At 43.0% G+C, this 26,638-nt stretch overlaps 1 protein-coding gene across 1 annotated transcript in view; it reads left to right on the top strand.

Annotated features, from left to right (window-relative positions):
• Nucleotides 1–2,698: 2,698 nt before the first annotated feature.
• The window catches only part of LOC135505729 (otoferlin-like), a 141,205-nt gene continuing 117,265 nt past the window's right edge, over nt 2,699–26,638 (top strand). The window contains exons 1-2 of the mRNA XM_064924804.1: nt 2,699–3,065; nt 24,011–24,069. Of these exons, the coding sequence (XP_064780876.1) occupies nt 2,987–3,065; nt 24,011–24,069 (138 nt within the window). The 5' untranslated portion in view covers nt 2,699–2,986. The remainder of the gene's footprint in view (nt 3,066–24,010; nt 24,070–26,638) is intronic.

The raw sequence follows: 26,638 nt of genomic DNA, 5'->3' as shown, positions 1-26,638 counted from the left end.
GTACCTCAAAGCTCATCACCAAGCTAAGGATCCTGGGACTAAACACCTCCCTCTGCAACTGGATCCTGGACTTCCTGACAGGCAGCCCCCAGGTGGTGAGGGTAGGTAGCAACACATCTGCAACGCTGATCCTCAACACTGGAGCTCCCCAGGGGTGCGTGCTCAGTCCCCTCCTGTACTCCCTGTTCACACACGACTGCATAGCCAGGCACGACTCCAACGCTATCATTAAAGTTTGCTGATGACACAACAGTGGTAGGCCTGATCACTGACAACGACGAGACAGCCTTTAGGGAGGAGGGCATAGACCTGGCCGGCTGGTGCCAGAATAACAACCTATCCCTCAACGTAACCAAGACTAAGGAGATGATTGTGGACTACAGGAAAAGGAGCACTGAGCACATCCCCATTCTCATCGACAAGGCTGTAGTGGAGCAGGTTGAGAGCTTCAAATTGCTTGTCCACATCAACAACAAACAAGATTGGTCCAAACACACCACGACAGTCGTGAAGAGGGCACGACAAAGCCTATTCCCCCTCAGGAAACTAAAAAGATTTGTTATGGGTCCTGAGATCCTCAAAAGGTTCTACAGCTGCAACATCCTGACTGGTTGCATCACTGACCGGTTGCATCACCGCCTGGTACGGCAATTGCTCGGCCTTCGACCGCAAGACCCTTCAGAGGGTAGTGCGTACGGACCAGATCATCACTGGGACAAAGCTGTCTCCCATCCAGGACCTCTACACCAGGCGGTGTCAGAGGAAGGCCCTAAACATTGTCAAAGACCCCAGCCACCCCAGTCATAGACGGTTCATAGACGGTTCTCTCCTCATAGTCACTTTAACTATACATTCATGTACATACTACCTAAATTGGCCCGACCAACTAGTGCTCCCGCACATTGGCTAACCGGGCTATCTACATTGTGTCCCACCACCTGCCAACCCCTCTTTTTACGCTTCTGCTACTCTCTGTTCATCATATATGCATAGTCACTTTAACGATACCTACATGTACATACTACCTCAATAAGCCTGACTAACAGGTGTTTGTATATAGCCTTGCTACTCTTTTTTCAAATGTCTTTCTACTGTTTTATTTCTTTACTAACCTACACACACACAAACACACACACACAACTTTTTTTGGCACCAGTGGTTAGAGCCTGTAACTAAGCATTTCACTGTAAGGTTGTATTCGGTGCACGTGACAAATAAACTTTGATTTGATTTGATTGGTTTGGTTCTGGCCTCTATAGAGCTGTCCGGTTAGTAGATGATGTTGAGGCCCATTGACTGTACTATTGATCACCACCACATGCACATACACCCAGGTACAGCTGTTTCTATTTGAGGATGTTTATATGATTTTGGTTATTCGAATGACTTGGAATGCTATTGTTGTGGTTATTTCAATGTGTTTTTTTCTGATGGGTTGGGAATGGCAGGGCTATGATGGGTGAGGGATCATTTAGGTAGGCTGAGCAGCCAAACTAACAGGACTTAATGGAAACTGAATGGACTGTGAGGGTTAGTTAGTTAGGTAGAGAGGAGAGGAGAGGAGCAGGACAGCCTATTTTTACAGCAATAGCATTACTTTATTTTTCTTAAAGGATCTTCAGTTGTGGCAAGTCGGATAAGATGAAGATAGCCAACAGTAAACATTTAAAACAGCAACATGCACACAATGGGCAGTAGGGCACAGTTATTTTTGCAGAAAATATGGGGCTCAAAAGTGGTGGATGTCACGGCCGTTAAAAGAAGAGGACCAAGGTGCAGAGTGGTGAGCTTACATTTTGTTTTTATTAGAAAAGATGACGCCAACAAAACAATCAACACTACAACACAAACCGTGACACTACATGCTATGTGCCATAAACAATAGTCAACTTCCCACAAAGACAGCTGGAAAAAAGGGCTACCTAAGTATGGTTCTCAATCAGAAATAACGATAGAACAGCTGTCCCTGATTGAGAACCCTACCGGCCAAAACATAGAAATACAAATAATAGAATATAGAAAACCCACCCCAACTCACACCCTGACCAACCCAAAATAGAGACATAAACAGGATCTCTAAGGTCAGGGCATGACAGTGAGGCTCCACAAGCCCTGGATGACTGGTTGCCACTGACAGATACAAATTTTTGCAAGGTAGGCCTATCCTATGTACACTACAAGATAAATGTAGCTAAATCACAACATAATTTTCATCTAGAATTAGATCCGCACAAGTCACACAAATCAATTGGCATGTAGGCCTAGCCTATTGATGCATGTTCAAAACTGTTAGTGGCTCTTTTGGTATTAATAAAATGAAATAAAATTGAATTCCCGAACAGACTTTTAATATTGATACCCCATTCTGTATTTTGGTATTTTATTAGGATATGTTGCGAAAGCCGCAGCTACTCTTCTTGGGGTCCACACAGAACATGAAACATTACATAACACAGAACATTAATAGACAAGAACAGCTCAAGGACAGAACTACATACATGTAAAAACGGCACACATATCCTACATATCAATACATACACACATAATATTCTGTATAGTGGATTTCCTCTCAAAAATGGTAAACATTTTTATCTGAGAATGCAACCCTCCCTGTCCAAGACACTTTCTCCCGCCCCTTCCCTCGGTATGACCGCGAGTCGAAGCGCAGACCCCTGTCTTCACCACACGCGCTAGGCAGTCACCTGGATAAGCGAGACTCAGCAGTCGCGAATCATATAGCGCGGGATAAAACGAAAGCTTATGAGTAATTGGACATCCTTCCTTTCTTTCTGTCAAAGGAGATAAAGCAGATGCTTCACGAGGAATGGAAGGAGATTTTGTTTCACCAAAGACGCAATGAGAGGGTCTAGGTTCAGAGATCATTGAACATTTGGTTGATACGCTTATCAGCAGAATATACGAGTTTTTTGCTCTGTGAAGGAAAAGTTCATTTTTTCCTGAAGTGCTGTATTGTACCGAAGTTGACATGGCTCTTCTAGTCCACCTTAAGACGATCCGGGACCTTCGTGGAAAAGGGGACAGAATCGCCAAAGTCACATTTCGAGGTAAGAAACTCAAATACTTTATTATCACTACAGATGCGTTGTCCGGGATGTTTTCTCTCTCTATGACCCAATAGGAATAGTCATACTGATGGCGCAGTGCCAGGAGTTTGCGATGTGATCGATGTGATTTGATGTATGAGCCTAAGGATAGGTAAACCCCAAGGTGGTGACGCGTCTCCTGTGGTTGCGCTGAAAAGTTAGGGAAACCCCCGCCTGCCTCCACAATCCCAGGAGGTGATGGAGAGAGACACAGATTGTGGAGGCGAGGAGTGCTTTTATGCATTGGAATACATAATACCCATAAATAATAATTTATTTAGTAATTTTAGTTAGGACATCGTTTTTTAACCGTCAAGTTTAAAAATGTGTTCAATGACCTATAGTCCTATCGATCAGAAGGATATTCTCTTCCCTATGGGCCGAGTCGTTATACGCAACCGTTATTTCACGTTTTACAGTTCTACAGCTCTCATCTTTCTCCACCGTGGCTAGCCTCCCTTGCAATGCGCTCAGATGAGCTGGATCTTACAGTATCAAAAACCATTGATTTCCATCACAGAAAGGAATGAGACTCTAATAAGGAAGCTGTCCCGTGGTCGGTGGTCCATTATAGCCAACTCCACTGGCCAGGCAGGTCTGATTGGAAACAGATTGGTAATCCCAATGCAACAATTAAACGAATGAACAATATAGGCACTGTAGATGAAGGCTAGACTGCTACGCATTTGTGTGGAGGGAATTGTGAGTGTTTTCTGTTTGAAACTGTTTCCCCGTTTCAGCACCACGGAGAGCAAATTCTGATTTTTGGTTGCAGCAATAAACTTTTATGACATCACAATGTCAAATTATTGGTTAATAACTCTATTATGACATCACAGTGACTAATTGTTTATTGTTAACATTTATGACATCACAATGTTGAACTAGTAATTGAAAGAAATGTTGAGATAACTCTTTATGACAATGAGTAGCCTACTTGTTTGTAGAATAAAGGCCAATAACTGTTTACACAGTAACCCTGCTTAAACGGTATTGGCCATAGGTGTATACCTGCCGTTTTACCAGTTGAAGTCGACACTTGCTGTATAAGCTGTCTGGCACTGAAACCGTAAATTATGTGGCTTGTTGTTCAGTTTAACCAAGGAACCATATAAGATGTTCGGTTTCTGAACTACTAACTTAGGATGTCAGTGACATGGGCAACAACTTAGTAACAGGGCCGTCCCGCTCATTAGGCAGGAATATGCGGACGCCTATGGATGCAGATTGACGAAGGCGGCATTTTCTGAGCTAAATTGACATTCAACCACACATAAAACCTCACATTATCCCCTCCCCACACACACAAAAAAAAAAATAATCTCTCAACCGGTGGCATATGTTGTTGTTTTTTTAGGTGAGTGCTGCTGCCGCCCTATGATAAGCAGTGCCTACTTTGTCAAAGGCAGGGGGAGACTAAATATTTACCATTCCCAACGTGACTCACCATGGTGTTGTTGGAGAGACGCATTACTGTGGCGCTCCACCAACATTCCGACCAAAAAGTATCCAACACAAATCATGTAGCAGATATAAAATATGGTAGAAAGATTATGTGGTATTTTCTGTAGCCTACAGGCTGGAGATGATGTAACGAGACAAACATTTTACATCATGCCGGTTTCTCCGATCAAATAGCCTGAACTAAATGGCGCCCAATCAAATAAAAGATTAGCTGACATGTTTAACAAAAAAACAGGACAGGTCAAAGTAAAATGGACAACATGGTATGGACAATCAGGCTACACACGACTGCTGTCCAGGAGTTTCTTCCCGTGGGCTAAATTGTCATGATCAGTCGTTTCACGTTTGTATCTGTACATGTTTTGTGAGCTGATTATAGCGCAAAAGAAAATGCTTCTTCTGCATTTCCCACTGTGCAAACACATTGCAAATGGGCTCAGGATAACTCCTCTTTATAAAGTTGGGTAGCTGATATTAAAAGCATAAATAGCCACATTGATTAGAGACAGGAATCAGCACTGATAAAGCCCATGGCAACGACCTCACTAAGCCCCGAATAAGGCAGACGTCTTATGGACGTCTTTAAAAAAAAAAATTTTTTTACAAACGGAATGCCTACCATAGATGGGCATTACTAAAATTACATTTAAGGTGACACTGTAGGCCACGAATGGGCAACTCCAGTCCTCCGTGGCCTGATTGGTGTCACACTTTTGCCCCAGTCCCAGCTAACACATCTGACACCAATAATCATCTAATCACGATCTTCTGTTTAGAATGTAATTCGTTTCATCAGTTGTGTTGACTAGGGATGGGGGGAAAGTGTGACACCACTCCAGCCCCAAGGACTGGAATTGCCCATCCCTTTTGTAGGCTATACCTCAGTAAGCACGGACGTGACGCTAACACATTTTGGACGTATTGTTTTGGTCCTGTCCAGACTGGAATTATTTTTTTGGTGCAGTCCAGACCAGCCTTGATTTCCACGTCCATGGACATTGTTTTTTGGTCCAGTCTGGACCAAATCTGAACTAATCATAGACGTCAATGTTTGGTTCAGATGTTGTCCTGTCTGGATTAGCCTTTATTTGGCCCAAACATAGACGTCTATAAATGACATATTTGCAACTTTCATTCAGAACCAAAATGAACATGATTTCAATGTCTTGAAAATATATATTTTCAACACCCCTGTTTTCAATATCTGTAAAATACCAATTTTCATCTTTCATTCAGAATGGAAAATTAACCTGATTTCAGCATCTGGAAAATACGTATTTTCACCTTTCATTCAGATCCTAAATTGAACCTAATTTCAACATCTGGAAAAATATGTATTTTATTTTCAGCTGCAATTTGTTTGTCTCGCCTAGGGTGGCAGAATGGCCATGTGTCTGATTTAACAGTGAAAGAAAACCAAGTCTCTCTCTCACTCTCTGTCCCCCTCCCCCTCCTTGTCCTTCTCCATCTCCCTCTCTCTTTCCTTCCCTATCCACCCCTCTCTGTCTGGTGTTTGAGATGTTGATAGCTCCTTGCTTGGAGTACATGCTGTCAGCAAGGCCTCATGGGTACTTTAAAATCAGACTGTTTCCTGTCTAGAGAGGAAGGGTTCTCTCAGGAAGCCCCTGCCCCACTGGGCAGGCCAACCTATATCCCTTACAGGGACAGACACTGGGGAAGGTTATGTAAGCTTTGTTACCAGTAACCACAGAGTTAGACATCTATCCCGTGGGGGGGGGGGGGGGACATATAGATTGACCAATGTGTCTATTAAGTAGATGAAGCTTAAGATAATATCTGTTTTAAATCCAGATATACAGTACAAAAACCTGAACATACACATGCTGTGCTGTACAATGCATACAGTACCAGTCAAAAGTTTGGACACACCTACTCATTCCAAGGTTTTTCTTTATTTTTACTATTTTCTACATTGTAGAATAATAGTGAAGACATCAAAACTATGAAATAACACATACGGAATCATGTAGTAACCAAAAAAAGTGTTAAACAAATAAAGACATATATTTCAGATTCTTCAAAGTAGCCACCCTTTCCCTTGATGACAGCTTCTCACACTCTTGGCATTTTCACAACCAGATTCATGAGGTAGTCACCTGGAAGGAATTTCATTTAACATGTGTGCCTTGTTAAAGTTAATTTGTGGAATTTCTTTACTTCTTAATGCGTTTGAGACAATCAGTTGTGTTGTGACAATGTAAGGGATTTCCTCCTCTTCTTCCGAAGAGGAGAGGCGAAAAGGATCAGAGGATCAATATGCGGCGTGGTAAGTGTCCATGGTTCTTTTAATATGAAATACTTAACATGAATACAACTGAATACAAAAACAATAAACGTGGAACGAATGAAACCCAAAACAGTACCGTGTGGTGAAAAACACAGACACGGAAACAAACACCCACAAACAAACAGTGAAACCCAGGCTACCCAAGTATGATTCTCAATCAGAGGCAACTAATGACACCTGCCTCTGATTGAGAACCATACTATTCCGAAACATAGAAATCCCCAAATCATAGAAAACCAAACATAGACTGCCAACCCCAACTCATGCCCTGACCATACTAAATAATGACAAAACAAAGGAAATAAAGGTCAGAACGTGACAGTACCTCCGGCCGCAAACCCTTAATCTATAGGGGATGGTCTGGGTGGGCGTCTGTCCGCGGTGGCGGCTCTGGCGCAGGATGGGGACCCCACTTCACCACAGTCTTTCTCCGCCTTATTGTCCGCCTCCGTGGCCTCCTAAACACTGCGACCCTGCTAAATGGCACCACTGGACCGAGGGGCAGCTCGGGACTGAGGGGCAGCTCAGGACTGAACGGCAGCTCCTGACTGGCTGACGACTCTGGCAGATCCTGGCTGACTGGCGGTTCTGGCAGATCCTGGCTGAATGGCGGCTCTGGCAGATCCTGGCTGACTGGCGGCTCTGGAAGATACTGGCTGACTGGCGGCTCTGGAAGATCCTGGCTGACTGGCGGCTCTGGCGGCTCCATGCTGACTGGCGGCTCCATGCTGACTGGCGGCTCTGGCGGCTCCATGCTGACTGGCGGGTCTGGTGGCTCATGACAGACGGGAGACTCTGGCGGCTCATGACAGACGGGAGACTCTGGCGGCTCATGACAGACGGGAGACTCTAGCAGCTCTGGACAGACAGGAACACCTGTAGGGATGAGACAGAGAGACAGCCTGGTGCGTGGGGCTGCCACAGGACCTACCAGGCTGGGGAGACCTCCAGGAGTCTTGGTGTTAGCAGGAGGCACCTGAAGGACCGGGCTGTGGGGGAGCACTGGAGCTCTGGTGCGCAACTTTGGCACCACTCCCCCAGGCTGGATAACTACTCTAGCCCGGACCCTCCAGAGTGCAGGCACAGGTTGAACCGGGCTGTGGGTAAGCACGGGAGATCTAGTGCCTACTACGCGCACCTCTCTCTTAGGCTCCACTCCCACATTTTCCCGGCACGAGAGGAGCGCAGGCATAGGACGCACTGCACCCTCCCAGCGCCCCGGAGACACAGCACGCAGAGCCGTCGCAGGATACCCTGGACCAAAACGGCGTACCGGCGACCAGACATGCTGAGCAGGCACCATACGCCCTGTCTGGATGCCCACATTCGCATGACACTCTCGGGGGGCTGCCCTATAGCGCACCGGGCTATGGGCACGTACTGGCGACACCGAGCGCTTAACCGCATAACACGGTGCCTGACCAGTAACGCGCTGCTTATAATAAGCATGAGGAGTGAGCTCAGGTCTGCTACCTGGCTCAGCCCCACACCTCGTGTGCCCCTCCCAAATGTCTTTGGGGGGCTGCCTCTCGTACCTGTCACGCTGCCGTGCTGCCTCCTCATATCGCCGCCGCTCAGCTTTCGCTGCGTCCAGCTCTGCTTTGGGGCGGCGATATTCCCCAGCCTGTGCCCAGGGTCCTTCTCTGTTCATAATCTCCAGGAGTCCTGTGATGCTGGCCGCTGTTGTTGCTGCTGTCGTAGCTGTCTGTTACCACGCCGCTTGGTCCTTGGTTGGTGGGTGTTTCTGTAAGGGATTTCCTCCTCTTCTTCCGAAGAGGAGAGGCGAGAAGGATCGGAGGACCAATATGTGGTAAGTGTCCAATACTTAACATGAACACAACTGAATACAAAAACAATAAATGTGGAACGAACGAAACCCAAAACAGTACCGTGTGGTGAAAAACACAGACATGGAAACAAAGACCCACAAACAAACAGTGAAACCCAGGCTACCTAAGTATGATTCTCAATCAGAGACAACTAATGACACCTGCCTCTGATTGAGAACCATACTAGGCCGAAACATAGAAATCCCCAAATCATAGAAAACCAAACATAGACTGCCCACCCCAACCCACGCCCTGACCATACTAAATAATGACAAAACAAAGGAAATAAAGGTCAGAATGTGACAGACAAGGTATGGGTGGTATACAGAAGATAGCCCTATTTGGTAAAAGACCAAGTCCATATTATGGCAAGAAGAGCTCAAATAAGCAAAGAGAAACAACAGTCCATCATTTCTTTAAGACATGAAGGTCAGTCAATGCGGAAAATTTCAAGAACTTTGAAATTGTCATCAAGCGCGTTCGCAAAAACCATCAGGCGCTATGATGAAATTGGCTCTCATTTCCGCTACAGGAAAGGAAGACCCAGAGTGACCTCTGCTACAGAGGATAAGTTCATTAGAGATACCAGCCTCAGAAATTGCAGTCCAAATAAATGCTTCATAGAGTTCAAGTAACAGACATATCTCAACATCAACTGTTCAGAAGAGACTGCATGAATCAGGCCTTCATGGTCAAATTTATGCAAAGAAACCACTACTAAAGGACACCAATAATAAGAAGCAACTTGTTTGGGCCAAGAAACATGAGCAATGGACATTAGACCGGTGGAAATATGTCCTTTGGTCTGATTAGTCCAAATTTGAGATTTTTGGTTCCAACCGCTGTGTCTTTGTGAGACGCAGACTAGGTGAATGGATGATCTCTGCATGTGTGGTCCCCACTGTGAAGCATGGAGGAGGTGTGATGGTGTGGGGGTGCTTTGCTGGTGACACTGTCTGTGACTTATTTAGAACTCAAGGCACGCTTAACCAGCATGGCTACCACAGCATTCTGCAGCAATCTGCCATCCAATCTGGTTTGCGCTTACTGGGACTATCATTTGTTTTTCAACAGTACAATGACCCAACACATCTCCAGGCTGTGTAAGGGCTATTTGACCAAGAAGGAGAGTGATGGAGTGCTGCATCAGGTGACCTGGCCTCCACAATCACCCGACCTCAACCCAATTGAGATGGTTTGGGATGAGCTGGACTGCAGAGGGAAGGAAAAGCAGCTAACAAGTGCTCAGCATATGTGGGAACTTCTTCAAGACTGTTGGAAGATCATTCCAGGTGAATCTGGTTGAGAGAATGCCGAGAATGTGCAAAGCTGTCATCAAGACAAATGGTGGCTTCTTTGAATAATCTCAAATATGACATTTATTTTGATTTGTTTAACACTTTTTTCGCTTACTATATGATCCCATGTGTGTTATTTCATAGTTTTGATGTCTTCACTAATATAGTTTAAAAAAAGAAAAACCCTGGAATTAGTAGGTCTGCCTAAACTTTTGACTGGTACTGTACATTTCAGTGATTGGTAGAGGACAGTCTGTCCACAAAAGCCAAGAATTTTCCCAAATCTATTGTCAACATGTGTTGAATGACAGCATGAATATTTCACCAACATAATTTTGGAAGGGTGTTGAATTGCCCGCTGGTTAAAATAGATTGTTTGGGGCTTTGTTATCTTCATTAGCCCAGCACTTCCCTATTCTGAAGTCCAGCACTTCCCTATTCTAAAGCCAGATACTCTAACTTCTACTGCACTGTAATAGGGCTTGATGGTAATGCTTGTCTTCTCTTCCCGGGCCTGAGGCGAAGTTAGCACAGCCAATGTGTTACGCTGTATATAAAATAAATGAGAAATTAAATGATTATTTCCACCATCACGGAACTGAGTCAGATTCACTCTGGTTGAGATTCAATTACAGATTACTTGATTCTCAAAGAAGTTGTTATCATTCTGCCTGCTTAGGATAATTCTCTCTCTCTCTCTCTCTCTCTCTCTGAAATAGTTATGAAATGGACTGTCTCTCTCGTTTTCTCCCTCCCTCTCTGTCACTCAATTTGTTTCTTTCTGTTCCTCTGCTAAATTGTAGAAATGACACAGGTTGCTGAACGCTCTCTTTCCTGTAAAACTTTTTTTAAATTACAGAACACTGCAAATATATTTTTTCCCTCTGCTCTGCTGGTATAACCTTTTACTTTCACTCTACAGAAAATATCAGTAAAAATAACGCTCTCACTCTATAAATCCCCAGGTAATTGAAAGTGCACAGACAGTCCCCGTGTCTACTATTCAACGTAGTATATTGATTGACGTACCTCGCTGTTGGTGTTTTCTCATTTTCTCCCTCTCAATCTCCTTACGTCTGTCTGTCTGTCTCTCTTTCTGTTTCTATTGACTTGCTGCTCCGCTTTGCCTTTGTCAGTTATATCTCTGCCATGCTCCCACATCACCAGTTTTTTTTTTTATCTCTCACTCCCGATGCCTTGTTACATTTAAATTGTTTGGTGTTAAGCGTACTTACATAACATTATGGCCTCTATTTTCAGCTCGTGCTAAAGTGATGCAAGTATCAAACGCACATTAGTGTGCAATTTCGTCATGTAAATCTGGTGCACTGGCATTTTCCAGCCCTAACGCCAGGTTTGGCAATTTACCTGTCTATCCTCAGCTCGCTTGGGCTGAGGTGGGTGGGAACGGTGGCAATATTTAAGGTGTGGCCTTAAAAACAAGCGTAAAAGTGAGAATTTCATGCAGTGGTAATGGGAAGTTTTAAGAACCACAAAAAGCAGGCCTTAACAGTTACACAGTTGATAATGGCATGGATTGTGACATTGGAAGCGCAGGCTATCCAGCCATGATGCACAGTGCTCATGGATGGTGAGATGTGCCTATTGTTCCGGTGAGTCTCGTATAATTCTATATATTTTTTCAAATATTGGTTTCCCGCCTTTTCATTTAATTTGACAAAAAACAAACTTATTAGAGAGATTCACCGTCCATGGGTTTACCCTTGAAAACGAACATAGCTTGAATTCAATGCAATTTCGTCAGTTATTTCTGGAGAAGTGCAAATATGATCAGTAAGATGGTACCATGAAGGTTAAAAAACATTACATTTCCCAGCAGTATAACGGTGAGTAGACATTCCCCCTTTCTCTTTATATTGGATCTTTATCCAGCTTCTGTGAAAAGTTTGGATGTACAGTTGAAGTTGGAAGTTTATATACGCTTAGGTTGGAGTCATTAAAGCTAGCTTTTCAACCCTATCCACAACTATAGTTTTGGCAAGTCGGTGAGGACATCTACTTTCTTGCATGACACAAGTCATTTTTCCAAAATTGTTTCCAGACAGATTATTTCACTTACAATTCACTGTATCACATTTCCAGTGGGTCAGAAGGTTTACATACACTAAGTTGACTGTGCCTTTAAACAGCTTTAAAAATTCCCCAAAATGATGTCATGGCTTTAGAAGCTTCTGTTATGCCAATTGACATCATTTGAGTCAATTGGAAGTGTACCTGTGGATGTATTTCAAGGCCTACCTTCAAACTCAGTGCCTCTTTGCTTGACATCATGGGAAAATCAAAAGAAATCAGCCAAGACCTACGAAAGAAACGTGTAGACTTCCACAAGTCTGGTTCATCCTTGGGAGCAATTTTCAAACGCCTGAAGGTACCACGTTCATCTCTACAAACAATAGTACGCAAGTATAAACACCATGGGACCACGCAGCCGTCATACCACAGGAAGGAGATGCGTTCTGTCTCCTAGAGATGAATGTACTTTGGTGCGAAAAGTGCAAATCAATCCCTGAACAACAGCAAAGGACCATGTGAAGATGCTGGAGGAAACAGGTACAAAAGTATCTATATCCACAGTAAAACAAGTCTTATATCGACATAACCTTAAAGGCCACTGCTCCAAAACCGCAATAAAAAAAGCCAGACTACGGTTTGCAACTGCACATGGGGACAAAGATTGTACTTTTTGGAGAAACGTCCTCTGGACTGAGGAAACAAAAATAGAACTGTTTGGCCATAATGACCATCGTTATGTTTGGAGGAAAAAGGGGGAGGCTTGCAAGCCGAAGAGCACCATCCCAACTGTTAAGCACGGGGGTGGCAGCATCATGTTGCGGGGGTGCTTGTGCACTTCACAAAATTGATGGCATCTTGAGGAAGGGAAATTATATGGATATATTGAAGCAACATCTCAAGACGTCAGTCAGGAAGTTAAAGTTTGGTCGTAAATGGGTCTTCCAAATGGACAATGACCCCAAGTATACTTCCAAAGTTGTGGCAAATTAATTAAGGACAACAAAGTCAAGGAATTGGAGTGTCCATCACAAAGCCCTGACCTCAATCATATAGAAAATGTGTTGGCAGAACTGAAAAAGAGATCCTACAAACCTGACTCAGTTATACCAGCTCTGTCAGGAGGAATGGGCCAAAATTCACCCAACTTATTGTGGGAAGCTTGTGGAAGGCTACCCGAAACGTTTGACCCAAGTTTAACAATTTAAAGGCAATGCTACCAAATACTAATTGACTGTATGTAAACTTCTGACCCACTGGGGATGTGATGAAAGAAATAAAAGCTGAAATAAATCATTCTCTCTACTATTATTTTGACATTTTACATTCTTAAAATAAAGTGGTGATCCTAACTGACGTAAGACAGGGAACTTTTACTAGGATTAAATGTCAGGAATTGTGAAAAACTGAGTTTACATGTATTTGGCTAAGGTGTATGTAAACCTCCGACTTCAACTTTACGTAAAACCATCTAGAGTCTAAGTAGGCTTGTCTGTATTATACGCCAACAGGGAGTAATGATGGTGCCTGTAACTGTATTTAGTCTAAGTAGGCTTGTCTGTATTATACGCCCACAGGGAGTAATGATGGTGCCTGTAACTGTATTTAGTCTAAGTAGGCTTGTCTGTATTATACGCCCACAGGGAGTAATGATGGTGCCTGTAACTGTATTTAGTCTAAGTAGGCTTGTCTGTATTATACGCCCACAGGGAGTAATGATGGTGCCTGTAACTGTATTTAGTCTAAGTAGGCTTGTCTGTATTATACGCCCACAGGGAGTAATGATGGTGCCTGTAACTGTATTTAGTCTAAGTAGGCTTGTCTGTATTATACGCCCACAAGGATTAATGATGGTGCCTGTAACTGTATTTAGTCTAAGTAGGCTTGTCTGTATTATACGCCCACAGGGAGTAATGATGGTGCCTGTAACTGTATTTAGTCTAAGTAGGCTTGTCTGTATTATACGCCCACAGGGAGTAATGATGGTGCCTGTAACTGTATTTAGTCTAAGTAGGCTTGTCTGTATTATACGCCCACAGGGAGTAATGATGGTGCCTGTAACTGTATTTAGTCTAAGTAGGGCTTGTGGTGTAACTGTATTTAGTCTAAGTAGGCTTGTCTGTATTATACGCCCACAGGGAGTAATGATGGTGCCTGTAACTGTATTTAGTCTAAGTAGGCTTGTCTGTATTATACGCCCACAGGGAGTAATGATGGTGCCTGTAACTGTATTTAGTCTAAGTAGGCTTGTCTGTATTATACGCCTGTAACTGTATTTAGTCTACAGGGAGTAATGATGGTGCCTGTAACTGATGGTGCCTGTAACTGTGGTGCCTGTAACTTTAGTCTAAGTAGGCTTGTCTGTATTATACGCCCACAGGGAGTAATGATGGTGCCTGTAACTGTATTTAGTCTAAGTAGGCTTGTCTGTATTATACGCCCACAGGGAGTAATGATGGTGCCTGTAACTGTATTTAGTCTAAGTAGGCTTGTCTGTATTATACGCCCACAGGGAGTAATGATGGTGCCTGTAACTGTATTTAGTCTAAGTAGGCTTGTCTGTATTATACGCCCACAGGGAGTAATGATGGTGCCTGTAACTGTATTTAGTCTAAGTAGGCTTGTCTGTATTATACGCCCACAGGGAGTAATGATGGTGCCTGTAACTGTATTTAGTCTAAGTAGGCTTGTCTGTATTATACGCCCACAGGGAGTAATGATGGTGCCTGTAACTGTATTTAGTCTAAGTAGGCTTGTCTGTATTATACGCCCACAGGGAGTAATGATGGTGCCTGTAACTGTATTTAGTCTAAGTAGGCTTGTCTGTATTATACGCCCACAGGGAGTAATGATGGTGCCTGTAACTGTATTTAGTCTAAGTAGGCTTGTCTGTATTATACGCCCACAGGGAGTAATGATGGTGCCTGTAACTGTATTTAGTCTAAGTAGGCTTGTCTGTATTATACGCCCACAGGGAGTAATGATGGTGCCTGTAACTGTATTTAGTCTAAGTAGGCTTGTCTGTATTATACGCCAACAGGGAGTAATGATGGTGCCTGTAACTGTATTTAGTCTAAGTAGGCTTGTCTGTATTATACGCCCACAGGGAGTAATGATGGTGCCTGTAACTGTATTTAGTCTAAGTAGGCTTGTCTGTATTATACGCCCACAGGGAGTAATGATGGTGCCTGTAACTGTATTTAGTCTAAGTAGGCTTGTCTGTATTATACGCCAACAGGGCGTAATGATGGTGCCTGTAACTGTATTTAGTCTAAGTAGGCTTGTCTGTATTATACGCCCACAGGGAGTAATGATGGTGCCTGTAACTGTATTTAGTCTAAGTAGGCTTGTCTGTATTATACGCCCACAGGGAGTAATGATGGTGCCTGTAACTGTATTTAGTCTAAGTAGGCTTGTCTGTATTATACGCCCACAGGGAGTAATGATGGTGCCTGTAACTGTATTTAGTCTAAGTAGGCTTGTCTGTATTATACGCCAACAGGGAGTAATGATGGTGCCTGTAACTGTATTTAGTCTAAGTAGGCTTGTCTGTATTATACGCCCACAGGGAGTAATGATGGTGCCTGTAACTGTATTTAGTCTAAGTAGGCTTGTCTGTATTATACGCCCACAGGGAGTAATGATGGTGCCTGTAACTGTATTTAGTCTAAGTAGGCTTGTCTGTATTATACGCCCACAGGGAGTAATGATGGTGCCTGTAACTGTATTTAGTCTAAGTAGGCTTGTCTGTATTATACACCCACAGGGAGTAATGATGGTGCCTGTAACTGTATTTAGTCTAAGTAGGCTTGTCTGTATTATACACCCACAGGGAGTAATGATGGTGCCTGTAACTGTATTTAGTCTAAGTAGGCTTGTCTGTATTATACGCCCTGTACAGGGAGTAATGATGGTGCCTGTAACTGTATTTAGTCTAAGTAGGCTTGTCTGTATTATACGCCCACAGGGAGTAATGATGGTGCCTGTAACTGTATTTAGTCTAAGTAGGCTTGTCTGTATTATACACCCACAGGGAGTAATGATGGTGCCTGTAACTGTATTTAGTCTAAGTAGGCTTGTCTGTATTATACACCCACAGGGAGTAATGATGGTGCCTGTAACTGTATTTAGTCTAAGTAGGCTTGTCTGTATTATACGCCCACAGGGAGTAATGATGGTGCCTGTAACTGTATTTAGTCTAAGTAGGCTTGTCTGTATTATACGCCCACAGGGAGTAATGATGGTGCCTGTAACTGTATTTAGTCTAAGTAGGCTTGTCTGTATTATACGCCCACAGGGAGTAATGATGGTGCCTGTAACTGTATTTAGTCTAAGTAGGCTTGTCTGTATTATACACCCACAGAGAGTAATGATGGTGCCTGTAACTGTATTTAGTCTAAGTAGGCTTGTCTGTATTATACTGTATTATACCCACAGGGAGTAATGATGGTGCCTGTAACTGTATTTAGTCTAAGTAGGCTTGTCTGTATTATACGCCCACAGGGAGTAATGATGGTGCCTGTAACTGTATTTAGTCTAAGTAGGCTTGTCTGTATTATACGCCCACAGGGAGTAATGATGGTGCCTGTAACTGTATTTAGTCTAAGTAGGCTTGTCTGTATTATACGCCCACAGGGAGTAATGATGGTGCCTGTAACTGTATTTAGTCTAAGTAGGCTTGTCTGTATTATACACCCACAGGGAGTAATGATGGTGCCTGTAACTGTATTTAGTCTAAGTAGGCTTGTCTGTATTATACGCCCACAGGGAGTAATGATGGTGCCTGTAACTGTATTTAGTCTAAGTAGGCTTGTCTGTATTATACGCCCACAGGGAGTAATGATGGTGCCTGTAACTGTATTTAGTCTAAGTAGGCTTGTCTGTATTATACGCCCACAGGGAGTAATGATGGTGCCTGTAACTGTATTTAGTCTAAGTAGGCTTGTCTGTATTATACACCCACAGGGAGTAATGATGGTGCCTGTAACTGTATTTAGTCTAAGTAGGCTTGTCTGTATTATACACCCACAGGGAGTAATGATGGTGCCTGTAACTGTATTTAGTCTAAGTAGGCTTGTCTGTATTATACGCCCACAGGGAGTAATGATGGTGCCTGTAACTGTATTTAGTCTAAGTAGGCTTGTCTGTATTATACGCCCACAGGGAGTAATGATGGTGCCTGTAACTGTATTTAGTCTAAGTAGGCTTGTCTGTATTATACGCCCACAGGGAGTAATGATGGTGCCTGTAACTGTATTTAGTCTAAGTAGGCTTGTCTGTATTATACGCCCACAGGGAGTAATGATGGTGCCTGTAACTGTATTTAGTCTAAGTAGGCTTGTCTGTATTATACGCCCACAGGGAGTAATGATGGTGCCTGTAACTGTATTTAGTCTAAGTAGGCTTGTCTGTATTATACGCCCACAGGGAGTAATGATGGTGCCTGTAACTGTATTTAGTCTAAGTAGGCTTGTCTGTATTATACGCCCACAGGGAGTAATGATGGTGCCTGTAACTGTATTTAGTCTAAGTAGGCTTGTCTGTATTATACGCCCACAGGGAGTAATGATGGTGCCTGTAACTGTATTTAGTCTAAGTAGGCTTGTCTGTATTATACGCCCACAGGGAGTAATGATGGTGCCTGTAACTGTATTTAGTCTAAGTAGGCTTGTCTGTATTATACGCCCACAGGGAGTAATGATGGTGCCTGTAACTGTATTTAGTCTAAGTAGGCTTGTCTGTATTATACGCCCACAGGGAGTAATGATGGTGCCTGTAACTGTATTTAGTCTAAGTAGGCTTGTCTGTATTATACGCCCACAGGGAGTAATGATGGTGCCTGTAACTGTATTTAGTCTAAGTAGGCTTGTCTGTATTATACGCCCACAGGGAGTAATGATGGTGCCTGTAACTGTATTTAGTCTAAGTAGGCTTGTCTGTATTATACGCCCACAGGGAGTAATGATGGTGCCTGTAACTGTATTTAGTCTAAGTAGGCTTGTCTGTATTATACACCCACAGGGAGTAATGATGGTGCCTGTAACTGTATTTAGTCTAAGTAGGCTTGTCTGTATTATACGCACACAGGGAGTAATGATGGTGCCTGTAACTGTATTTAGTCTAAGTAGGCTTGTATGTATTCTACGCCCACAGGGAGTAATGATGGTGCCTGTAACTGTATTTAGTCTAAGTAGGCTTGTATGTATTATACGCCCACAGGGAGTAATGATGGTGCCTGTAACTGTATTTAGTCTAAGTAGGCTTGTCTGTATTATACGCCCACAGGGAGTAATGATGGTGCCTGTAACTGTATTTAGTCTAAGTAGGCTTGTCTGTATTATACGCCCACAGGGAGTAATGATGGTGCCTGTAACTGTATTTAGTCTAAGTAGGCTTGTCTGTATTATACGCCCACAGGGAGTAATGATGGTGCCTGTAACTGTATTTAGTCTAAGTAGGCTTGTCTGTATTATACACCCACAGGGAGTAATGATGGTGCCTGTAACTGTATTTAGTCTAAGTAGGCTTGTCTGTATTATACGCCCACAGGGAGTAATGATGGTGCCTGTAACTGTATTTAGTCTAAGTAGGCTTGTCTGTATTATACGCCCACAGGGAGTAATGATGGTGCCTGTAACTGTATTTAGTCTAAGTAGGCATGTCTGTATTATACGCCCACAGGGAGTAATGATGGTGCCTGTAACTGTATTTAGTCTAAGTAGGCTTGTCTGTATTATACGCCCACAGGGAGTAATGATGGTGCCTGTAACTGTATTTAGTCTAAGTAGGCTTGTATGTATTATACGCCCACAGGGAGTAATGATGGTGCCTGTAACTGTATTTAGACATAGCCTATTTAAAACATGTATTTGTTTTGTCTTTATTACAATTTGATAAGATTTACAGAGACCGGATGCATGTTTGGGAATATTATTTTGTACAGGCTTTCTTCTTTACACTGTCAATTAGTTTAGTACTGTTGTCGAGGAACTACAATGTTGTTCATCCATCATCAGTTTTCTCCTATCACAGCCATTAAACTCTGTAACTGTTTTAAAATCACAATTGGACTCCCTGAGCGGTTTCCTTCCTCTCTGTAACCAATGTGAAATGGCTAGCTCGTTAGCGGTGGTGCGCTCTAATAGTGTTTCAATTGGTGACGTCACTCGCCTTGAGACCTTGATGTAGTGGTTTCCCTTGCTCTGCAAGGGCCGCGGCTTTCGTGGAACGATGGGTAACGATGCTTTGTGGGTGACTGTTGTTGATGTGTGGTCCCTGGTTCGAGCCCGGGTAGGGGCGAGGGGACGGACTAAAGTTATACTGTTACATTAGGAAGGACGTCTGTATCTTTGTAGTGACTGGGTATATTGATACACCAACCAAAGAGTAGTTAATAACTTCACCAGCTCAAAGGTGTTTTCTTTTTAAAATGTGTTTTTTTTAAATCTACCAATAGGTGCCCTTCTTTCCGAGGCATTGGAAAACCTCCCTGGTCTTTGTGGTTGAATCTGTGTTTGAAATTCACTGCTATATTGAGGGAACTTACAGATAATTGTATGATAATTGTATGTGTGAGATACAGAGATGAAGCAAATGGTGACTTTAAAACAGTTACAGAGTTTAATGGCTGTGACTGGAGAACCACTTGGTATGGAAACTGCTCAGCCTCCGACTGCAAGGTGCTACAGAGGGTAATGCGTACGGCCCAGTACATCAATGGAGCTTCCTGCCATCCAGGACCTCTATACCAGGCAGTGTCAGAGGAAGACCCTAAAAATTGCCAAAGACTCCAGTCATAGTCATTGTTCTCTCTGCTACCGCAGGGCAAGCAGTACCGGTGAGACAAGCCTAGGTCCAAAAGGCTTCTAAACAGCTTCTACCCCCAAGCCATAAGACTCCCGAACATCTAATGTTATGGCTACCCGGACTATTTGCACCCTCCCATTTGAGATTCTTCAAAGTAACTGAGGATGGATAAACAACATTGTAGTTACTCCACAATACTAACCTAATTGACAGAGTGAAAAGAAGGAAGCCTGTACATATTAAAAATATTCCAAAACATGCTTCCTGTTTGCATCAAAGCACTAAAGAAAAACTCCTCAATATGTTGCAAAGAAATTAAATGTATGTCTTGATTACAAAGTGTTATGTTTGGGGCAAATCCAACACAACACATCACTGAGTACCACGCTTCATATTTTCAAGCACGGTGATGGCTGCATTATGTTATGGGTATGCTTGTCATCGGCAAGAATTTGGGAGTTTTCCTGGATAAAAAATAAATAAACTGAATGGAGCTAAGCACAGGCAAAATCCTAAAGGAAAACCTGGTTCAGCCTGCGTTCCACCAGACACTGGGAGATAATTTCAACGTTCAGCAGGACAGTAACCTAAAACACAAGGCCAAATCTACACTGGCGTTGCTCACCAAGAAGACAGTGAACGTTCCTGAGTGGCGGAGTTACAGTTTTGACTTAAATCTACTTGAAAATCAATGGCAAGACCAGAAAAAGATTGTCTAGCAATGATCAACAATCAATTTGACAGAGCTTGGAGAATTATGAAAAGAATAATGGGCAAATGTTGCACAATTCAGGTGTAGAAGTGACTTACCCAGAAATACTCACCGCTGTATTCGTTGTCTCATTCACAAGAATAGACCCAATAGGCACTGTATTTACTGTGTTTGTTTTCATACTGTGTGTACACTGACACCAACTTTAGGAACACCTTCCTAATATTGAGTTGCCCTTTTGCCTCGAGTCCAGCCTCAATTCGTCGGGGAATGGACTCCATAAGGTATCGTAGGCGTTCCACAGGGATGCTGGCCCATGTTGACTCCAATGCTTCCCACCGTTTTGTCAAGTTGGCTGTCTGTCCTATGGGTGGTGGACCATTCTTGATACACACGGGAACCTGTTGAGTGTGAAAAACCCTGCAGCGTTGAAGTTCGTGACACAAATCGCCTGACACCTACTACCATACCCCATTCAAAGGCACTGAAAACCTTTGTCTTGCCCATTCACCTTCTGATTGGCACACATACACAATCCATGTCTCAATTGTCTCAAGGCTTAAAAATCCTTCTTTAGCCTGTCTGCTCCCCTTCATCTACTTTGATTGAAGTGGATTTAATAAGTTACATCAATAAGGGATCATAGCTTTCACCTGGATTCACCTGGACAGTATATCTATGTCATGGAACGAGCAGGTGTCCTTAATTAATGTTTTGTATACTCAGCGTATATTGGTGCATAATTTCTTAAACAACCTGATGGAAAATGTAAAAGATGTTTAGCTACAAATTCACACAGTGGTAATTGAATTATAATGGTGGTATTGCTGTGCTCGTGCTTCTCCTTTTCTTTAAAAACACAATGTCTGCATAGAGGGATGTAGTTCTCTCTCTCTCTTTCCCCCCCTCTGTTTCGTGAGTCCTAAGTTAGTCGTTTATCTGTCTGCCTGTCTTTCTCTCCTTTGGCTCCTGTATAAAGTGTGGTTTTATGTTTGTCATTAGGTTATTATAGCCCCATTACTCTGTCTTGCCCTTTCCACTTAGTCTGACACATTTAGGATCTTGTAAGATAGTGGACTCTACGGTCTTGTCAGCATGAGCATGAGGAGTCAGATGGAATTCACGTGCAAAATGGTGGTATTCACTTACAGGTGCAGAAGGTGAGCTGGAATCATGGATATTGATATTCATGAACACGTGACTGGCAAAAATAACAAACAAATTACATAAATGTAACAGCCAATTCACAGAAGCGAAAAGCTTCTAAGGCAGAGCGCCTAAATCTTTGACAAAGTGCTAGTAACACACCTGACAAAATGTCACTCCAGCCAAAGCTCTCCTAAAAATGAGCAACTTGAAAAGGAAAAAAGACCAACCCCTGACACTGGTATAATCCAAAATGCACCTGAAAAAGGTATTTCATTAATTGACACAAATGATTTCCTTCACAATCAATAAAATCATATCAATGGCCAATACATAATACATTTCAACACCTCAGAATGTCATATCACAAACATTTAACAAATAAAGATACAGTTTTAGGAAAACACCACTCAACATAGAACATTCTAATTACTGCTCTTCAGTCCACAAACAATTTGTGGTGGTGAGTACGGTCTCCCTTACGAAAACGATTGCAGTAAAAAGTGCAGTAACTGCAGTCGACTGGTATTTTGGACGTAGTAATTGCAGAATAACTGCTTACTTGCAAGCCCTTGACCAGCAATGCAGTTGTAAGAAAAATAAGTGTTAAGAAAAATATTTACTATCTTAACTCAAGTTAAAAAAATTTAAAAAAAATAACAATAATGAGGCTATATACAGGGGGTACTGGTACCGAGTCAATGTGCAGGGGTACAGGTTAGTTGAGGTAATTAAGGTAATGTGTACAGTACCAGTCAAATGTTTGGACAGACCTACTAATTCCAGGGTTTTCTTTCTTTTTTATATTTTCTACATTGTAGAATAATAGAGAAGACATCACAACTATGAAAGAACACATGTAATCTTGTAGTAACCAAAAAGTATATATTTTATGTTTCAGATTCTTCAAATTAGCCACCCTTTGCCTTGATAACAGCTTTGCACACTCTTGGCATTCTCTCAACCAGCTTCATGAGGAATGTTTTTCCAACAGTCTTGAAGGAGTTCCCTGCCTTGGCACAACACAACACAAACACATTAAGAAGGAAAAGATTCCACAAATTAACTTTTAACAAGGCACACCTAGTAATTGAAATGCATTCCAGGTGACGACTTCATGATGCTGGTTCAGGGCAAAGGGTAGCTACTTTGAAGAATCTCAAATGGGGGGGTGGTGTGCAAATAGTCCGGGTAACCATAAGGTTAGATGTTCAGGAGTCTTATGGCTTGGGGTAGAAGCTGTTTAGAAGCCTTTTGGACCTAGCCTTGGCTCTCCGGTACTGCTTGCCCTGCGGTAGCAGAGAGAACAATCTATGACTGAAGTCTTTGGCAATTTTTAGGGCCTTCCTCTGACACCGCCTGGTATAGAGGTCCTGGATGGCAGGAAGCTTGGCCCAAGTGATGTACTGGGCTGTACGCACTACCCTCTCTAGCACCTTGCAGTCGGAGGCTGAGCAGTTTTCATGCCAAGTGGTGATGCAACCAGTCAGGATGCTCTCGATGGTGCAGCTGTAGAACTTTTTGAGGATCCGAGGAGACATGCCAAATCTTTTCAGTCTCCTGAGGGGGAATAGGCGTTGTCGTGCCGTCTTTCACAACTGTCTTGGTGTGTTTGGACCATGTTAGTTTGTTGGTGATGTGGACACCAAGAAACTTGAAGCTCTTAACCTGCTCCACTACAGCCCTGTCAATGAGAATGGGGCCCTCCTTTTCATGTAAGCCACAATCATTCCTTCTCCTTTTATTTAAAAACATAATGTATGCGTCGAGAGATGTAGTTCTCTCTCTCTCTTTTCCTCTCACATTTTTTGCCTGTCACATTCTGTGTCATTATGAGTCCTAATTTAGTCGTTTATCCGTCTGCCTGTCTTTCTCTCCTCTGGCTCGTCGAATCAAGCCAAGTATAGAGGTAAAAGTTGTATTCGGTGCATGTGACAAATTAAAATGTGATTTGATTTGAGTTATAATGCAATCGAAGTGCAGTCATACTGCACTCTGACTGCAATCATTTTTCGTAAGGGCTGCGATACAATAAATAAAATTTTGCTAATTCTTCTTGGTGTTAACTTTTTATAATAACAGTGGAACTAGCCGTAGGAATACGCTTGCGAAACGCCAACATTTGCAAGTGTTTTGGCACCAAACAGCAATGGTGTGAAATGTCCAGTGGATGTATATATTTGCTTTGCAATGTGTTATTCAACGCATACTGTATAGAAGACTCATTGACACACATGCATTTTTATTTTTGTAATTTCATTTGAGACTTTTGAACCTGTCTAACCCCTGACCTCTGTCCTTCCACTCCTCAGGTCTGTCGCTCTACACGCATGTGCTGGAAAACTGTGAGGATGAGGCCAGATTTGATGAGGTTTGTAACTCTTCTATTAGTCCCATTCCATCTTATAGCTTTCAAATAGCTATCAAGCCCTTTCTCTTTCGAGTTTATATTGAATCTCCACCCAGCACAGCCAGAAGAGGACTGGCCACCCCTCATAGCCTGGTTCCTCTCTAGATTTCTTCCACTAGGCTACCTGCCGCCCGATGATGGAGACAGAAAGAAAGACAGACAGGTTATATGTTCGATACCCATCTTAACCCTTCATGTCTGAGTGCCTATGTATGCAATGTATCCATCTCCCCCTACCTATTGACTTTTCTAACTCAAAAATATCAATCAATCAATCACATTTTTTATAAAACCCTTCTTACATCAGCTGATGTCACAAAGTGCTGTACAGAAACCCAGCCTAAAACCCCAAACAGCAAGCAAGGTAGGTGTAGAAGCACGGTGGCTAGGAAGAAAACTCCCTAGAAAGGCCAGAACCTAGGAAGAAAACTAGAGAGGAACCAGGCTATGAGGGGTGGCCAGTCCTCTTCTGGCTGTGCCGGGTGGAGATTATAACAGAACATGGCCAAGATATTCAAATGTTCATAGATGACCAGCAGGGTCAAATAATAATAATCACAGTGGTTGTCGAAGGTGTAACAGGTCAGCACCTCAGGAGTAAATGTCAGTTGGCTTTTCATAGCCGATCATTCAGACTTTCTCTACCGCTCCAGCTGTCTCTAGAGAGTTGAAAACAGCAGGTCTAGGACAGGTAGCACGTCTGGTGAACAGGTCAGGGTTCCATAGCTGCAGGCAGAACAGTTGAAACTGGAGCCGCAGCATGGCCATGTGGACTGGGGACAGCAAGGAGTCATCAGGCCAGGAAGTCTTGAGGCATGGTCTAAGGACTCAGGTCCTGAGAGAGAGAGAGAGAGAGAGAGAGAGAGAGATACTTAAATTGACACAGGACACAGGATAAGACTGGAGAAATACTCCAGATATAACAGACTGACCCTAGCCCCCCAACACATTAACTACTGCAGCATAAATACCGGAGGCTGAGACAGGATTCAAGCCAATGAGCTTCAGCCCCTTGCATTTGAATGACAGCTTGCAAGAGGCCTGTCCAGCTTTATCCAATGAGGTTGCAGGGCGGGGCCAATGGCTCAGTGGACACGTCAAAGAGAGAGAGAGCAATGATGTGGTGCACATATCTGCACATAACCTTTGGCTTGTGAGTGCTACTTTCAAAACTACTGGCTAAAAAGTATACAAACCTACCGGAATATCTCTTTAAGATAAGAGGAAGGAATCTCCTTTGTTGTCCACTCTAATGGGCCACTTGCAACTTCGGTATTTGGTGGAGGCCTATGTGGGGTTGAGATGGCCGTGAGAGGTAGAGGATGGCAGCCATGTATGACATTAAATACTTGGTGTATAGTGTGATTCCACCAGACAAACTACAAGCTACTGAAAGTCTGAAAAAGAGAGGGCGCGAGAGAGGGGGGGGGGGAGCGAGATCTGAGATTTATCTGGAATATGATAGGGAGAAATTTACATTTACATCGGCCATATAAATGAACAAATGACATTAGCAGGCATTAGATCCCTGCTCTACTCTGAATATGATTATAATAAATTGTAGACATGTAATGCCTCAGGATCCAGTAGCTTTGGTGGAGGCTGCCTCTGTTTTGCTCTGTTGCTCTGTTGCTCTCGGATTCATGTACGTTTCTCAGTAGGATTCCTCTTGTCAGGTTGGAAAATCAGCTTTGTAATGCTTTTAGACATGAAGGCTACCAGTGGGAATGGGATGGAGGGAAGGAGGGAAGGAGGGGAGGCAGGGTGGGAGGAATTGAAAGATGGTGGAGTGTAGTGTGAGAGGGGTCGAGAATGAAATACAGAGAGAGGGGAGACAGAAATATAAAGAGGGAAAAACAGAAATATAAAGAGGGAAAGAGAGATAGAAAGTGTACCAGACAAAAGACTATGCATTCCCATGGCGTTTACATTACAGTTTTCATCTCACATAGAAGAGAGCTTGAGAGTTACTACTTGTTGTTTAAGGGCAGAACATGTTCCCTTTGATGGGAGCAGCTTGGCTCAGGCACTGAGTGCTGTTTCCTTTGCTCATAACCAGCGCTATTGTTTGAGTCTAATCAGGATCAACGGTTTTATGGGACTTAACCCTTGTGTCGTCTTAACATTCTGTATCCGCCCCTTGTCCTGAGGGTCAAAAATGACCCACCTTCGCTAAACCTCTAAAATAAAGCAGCTTTAATTGAATTTTAAACCCCAAATCTATTTTTCAGGAAGAAACAACCTGTCATTCATCACAAACTTTGTGAATATCTGGGGTTTCCCTCTTCACAGTGCAGAAAGACTGCATTTAATCAGTGGACACCACTCATTCTTATTACAACACACCTGTCATAATTGTTTTCTTTACTAAAGCAGAGGTTTATTCTTATTATTGTTAAAGGTACTGCATAGGTGTAAACACAATTTTTTAGCAAGAGATAGCACTTTATAGCCTAAGAAAGTAGCAGAAATGTGCAGAAAGTAGTTTTGAATGCATTTAACTGAAGGGAAACAATAACAGTCTTGACCT

The sequence above is a fragment of the Oncorhynchus masou genome, chromosome 19 (assembly GCF_036934945.1).
Source record: "Oncorhynchus masou masou isolate Uvic2021 chromosome 19, UVic_Omas_1.1, whole genome shotgun sequence".
NCBI classification, from domain to species: domain Eukaryota; kingdom Metazoa; phylum Chordata; class Actinopteri; order Salmoniformes; family Salmonidae; genus Oncorhynchus; species Oncorhynchus masou.
Note: the sequence above shows the minus strand (reverse complement) of the source record. Positions and strands in the feature narration are given on the sequence as shown.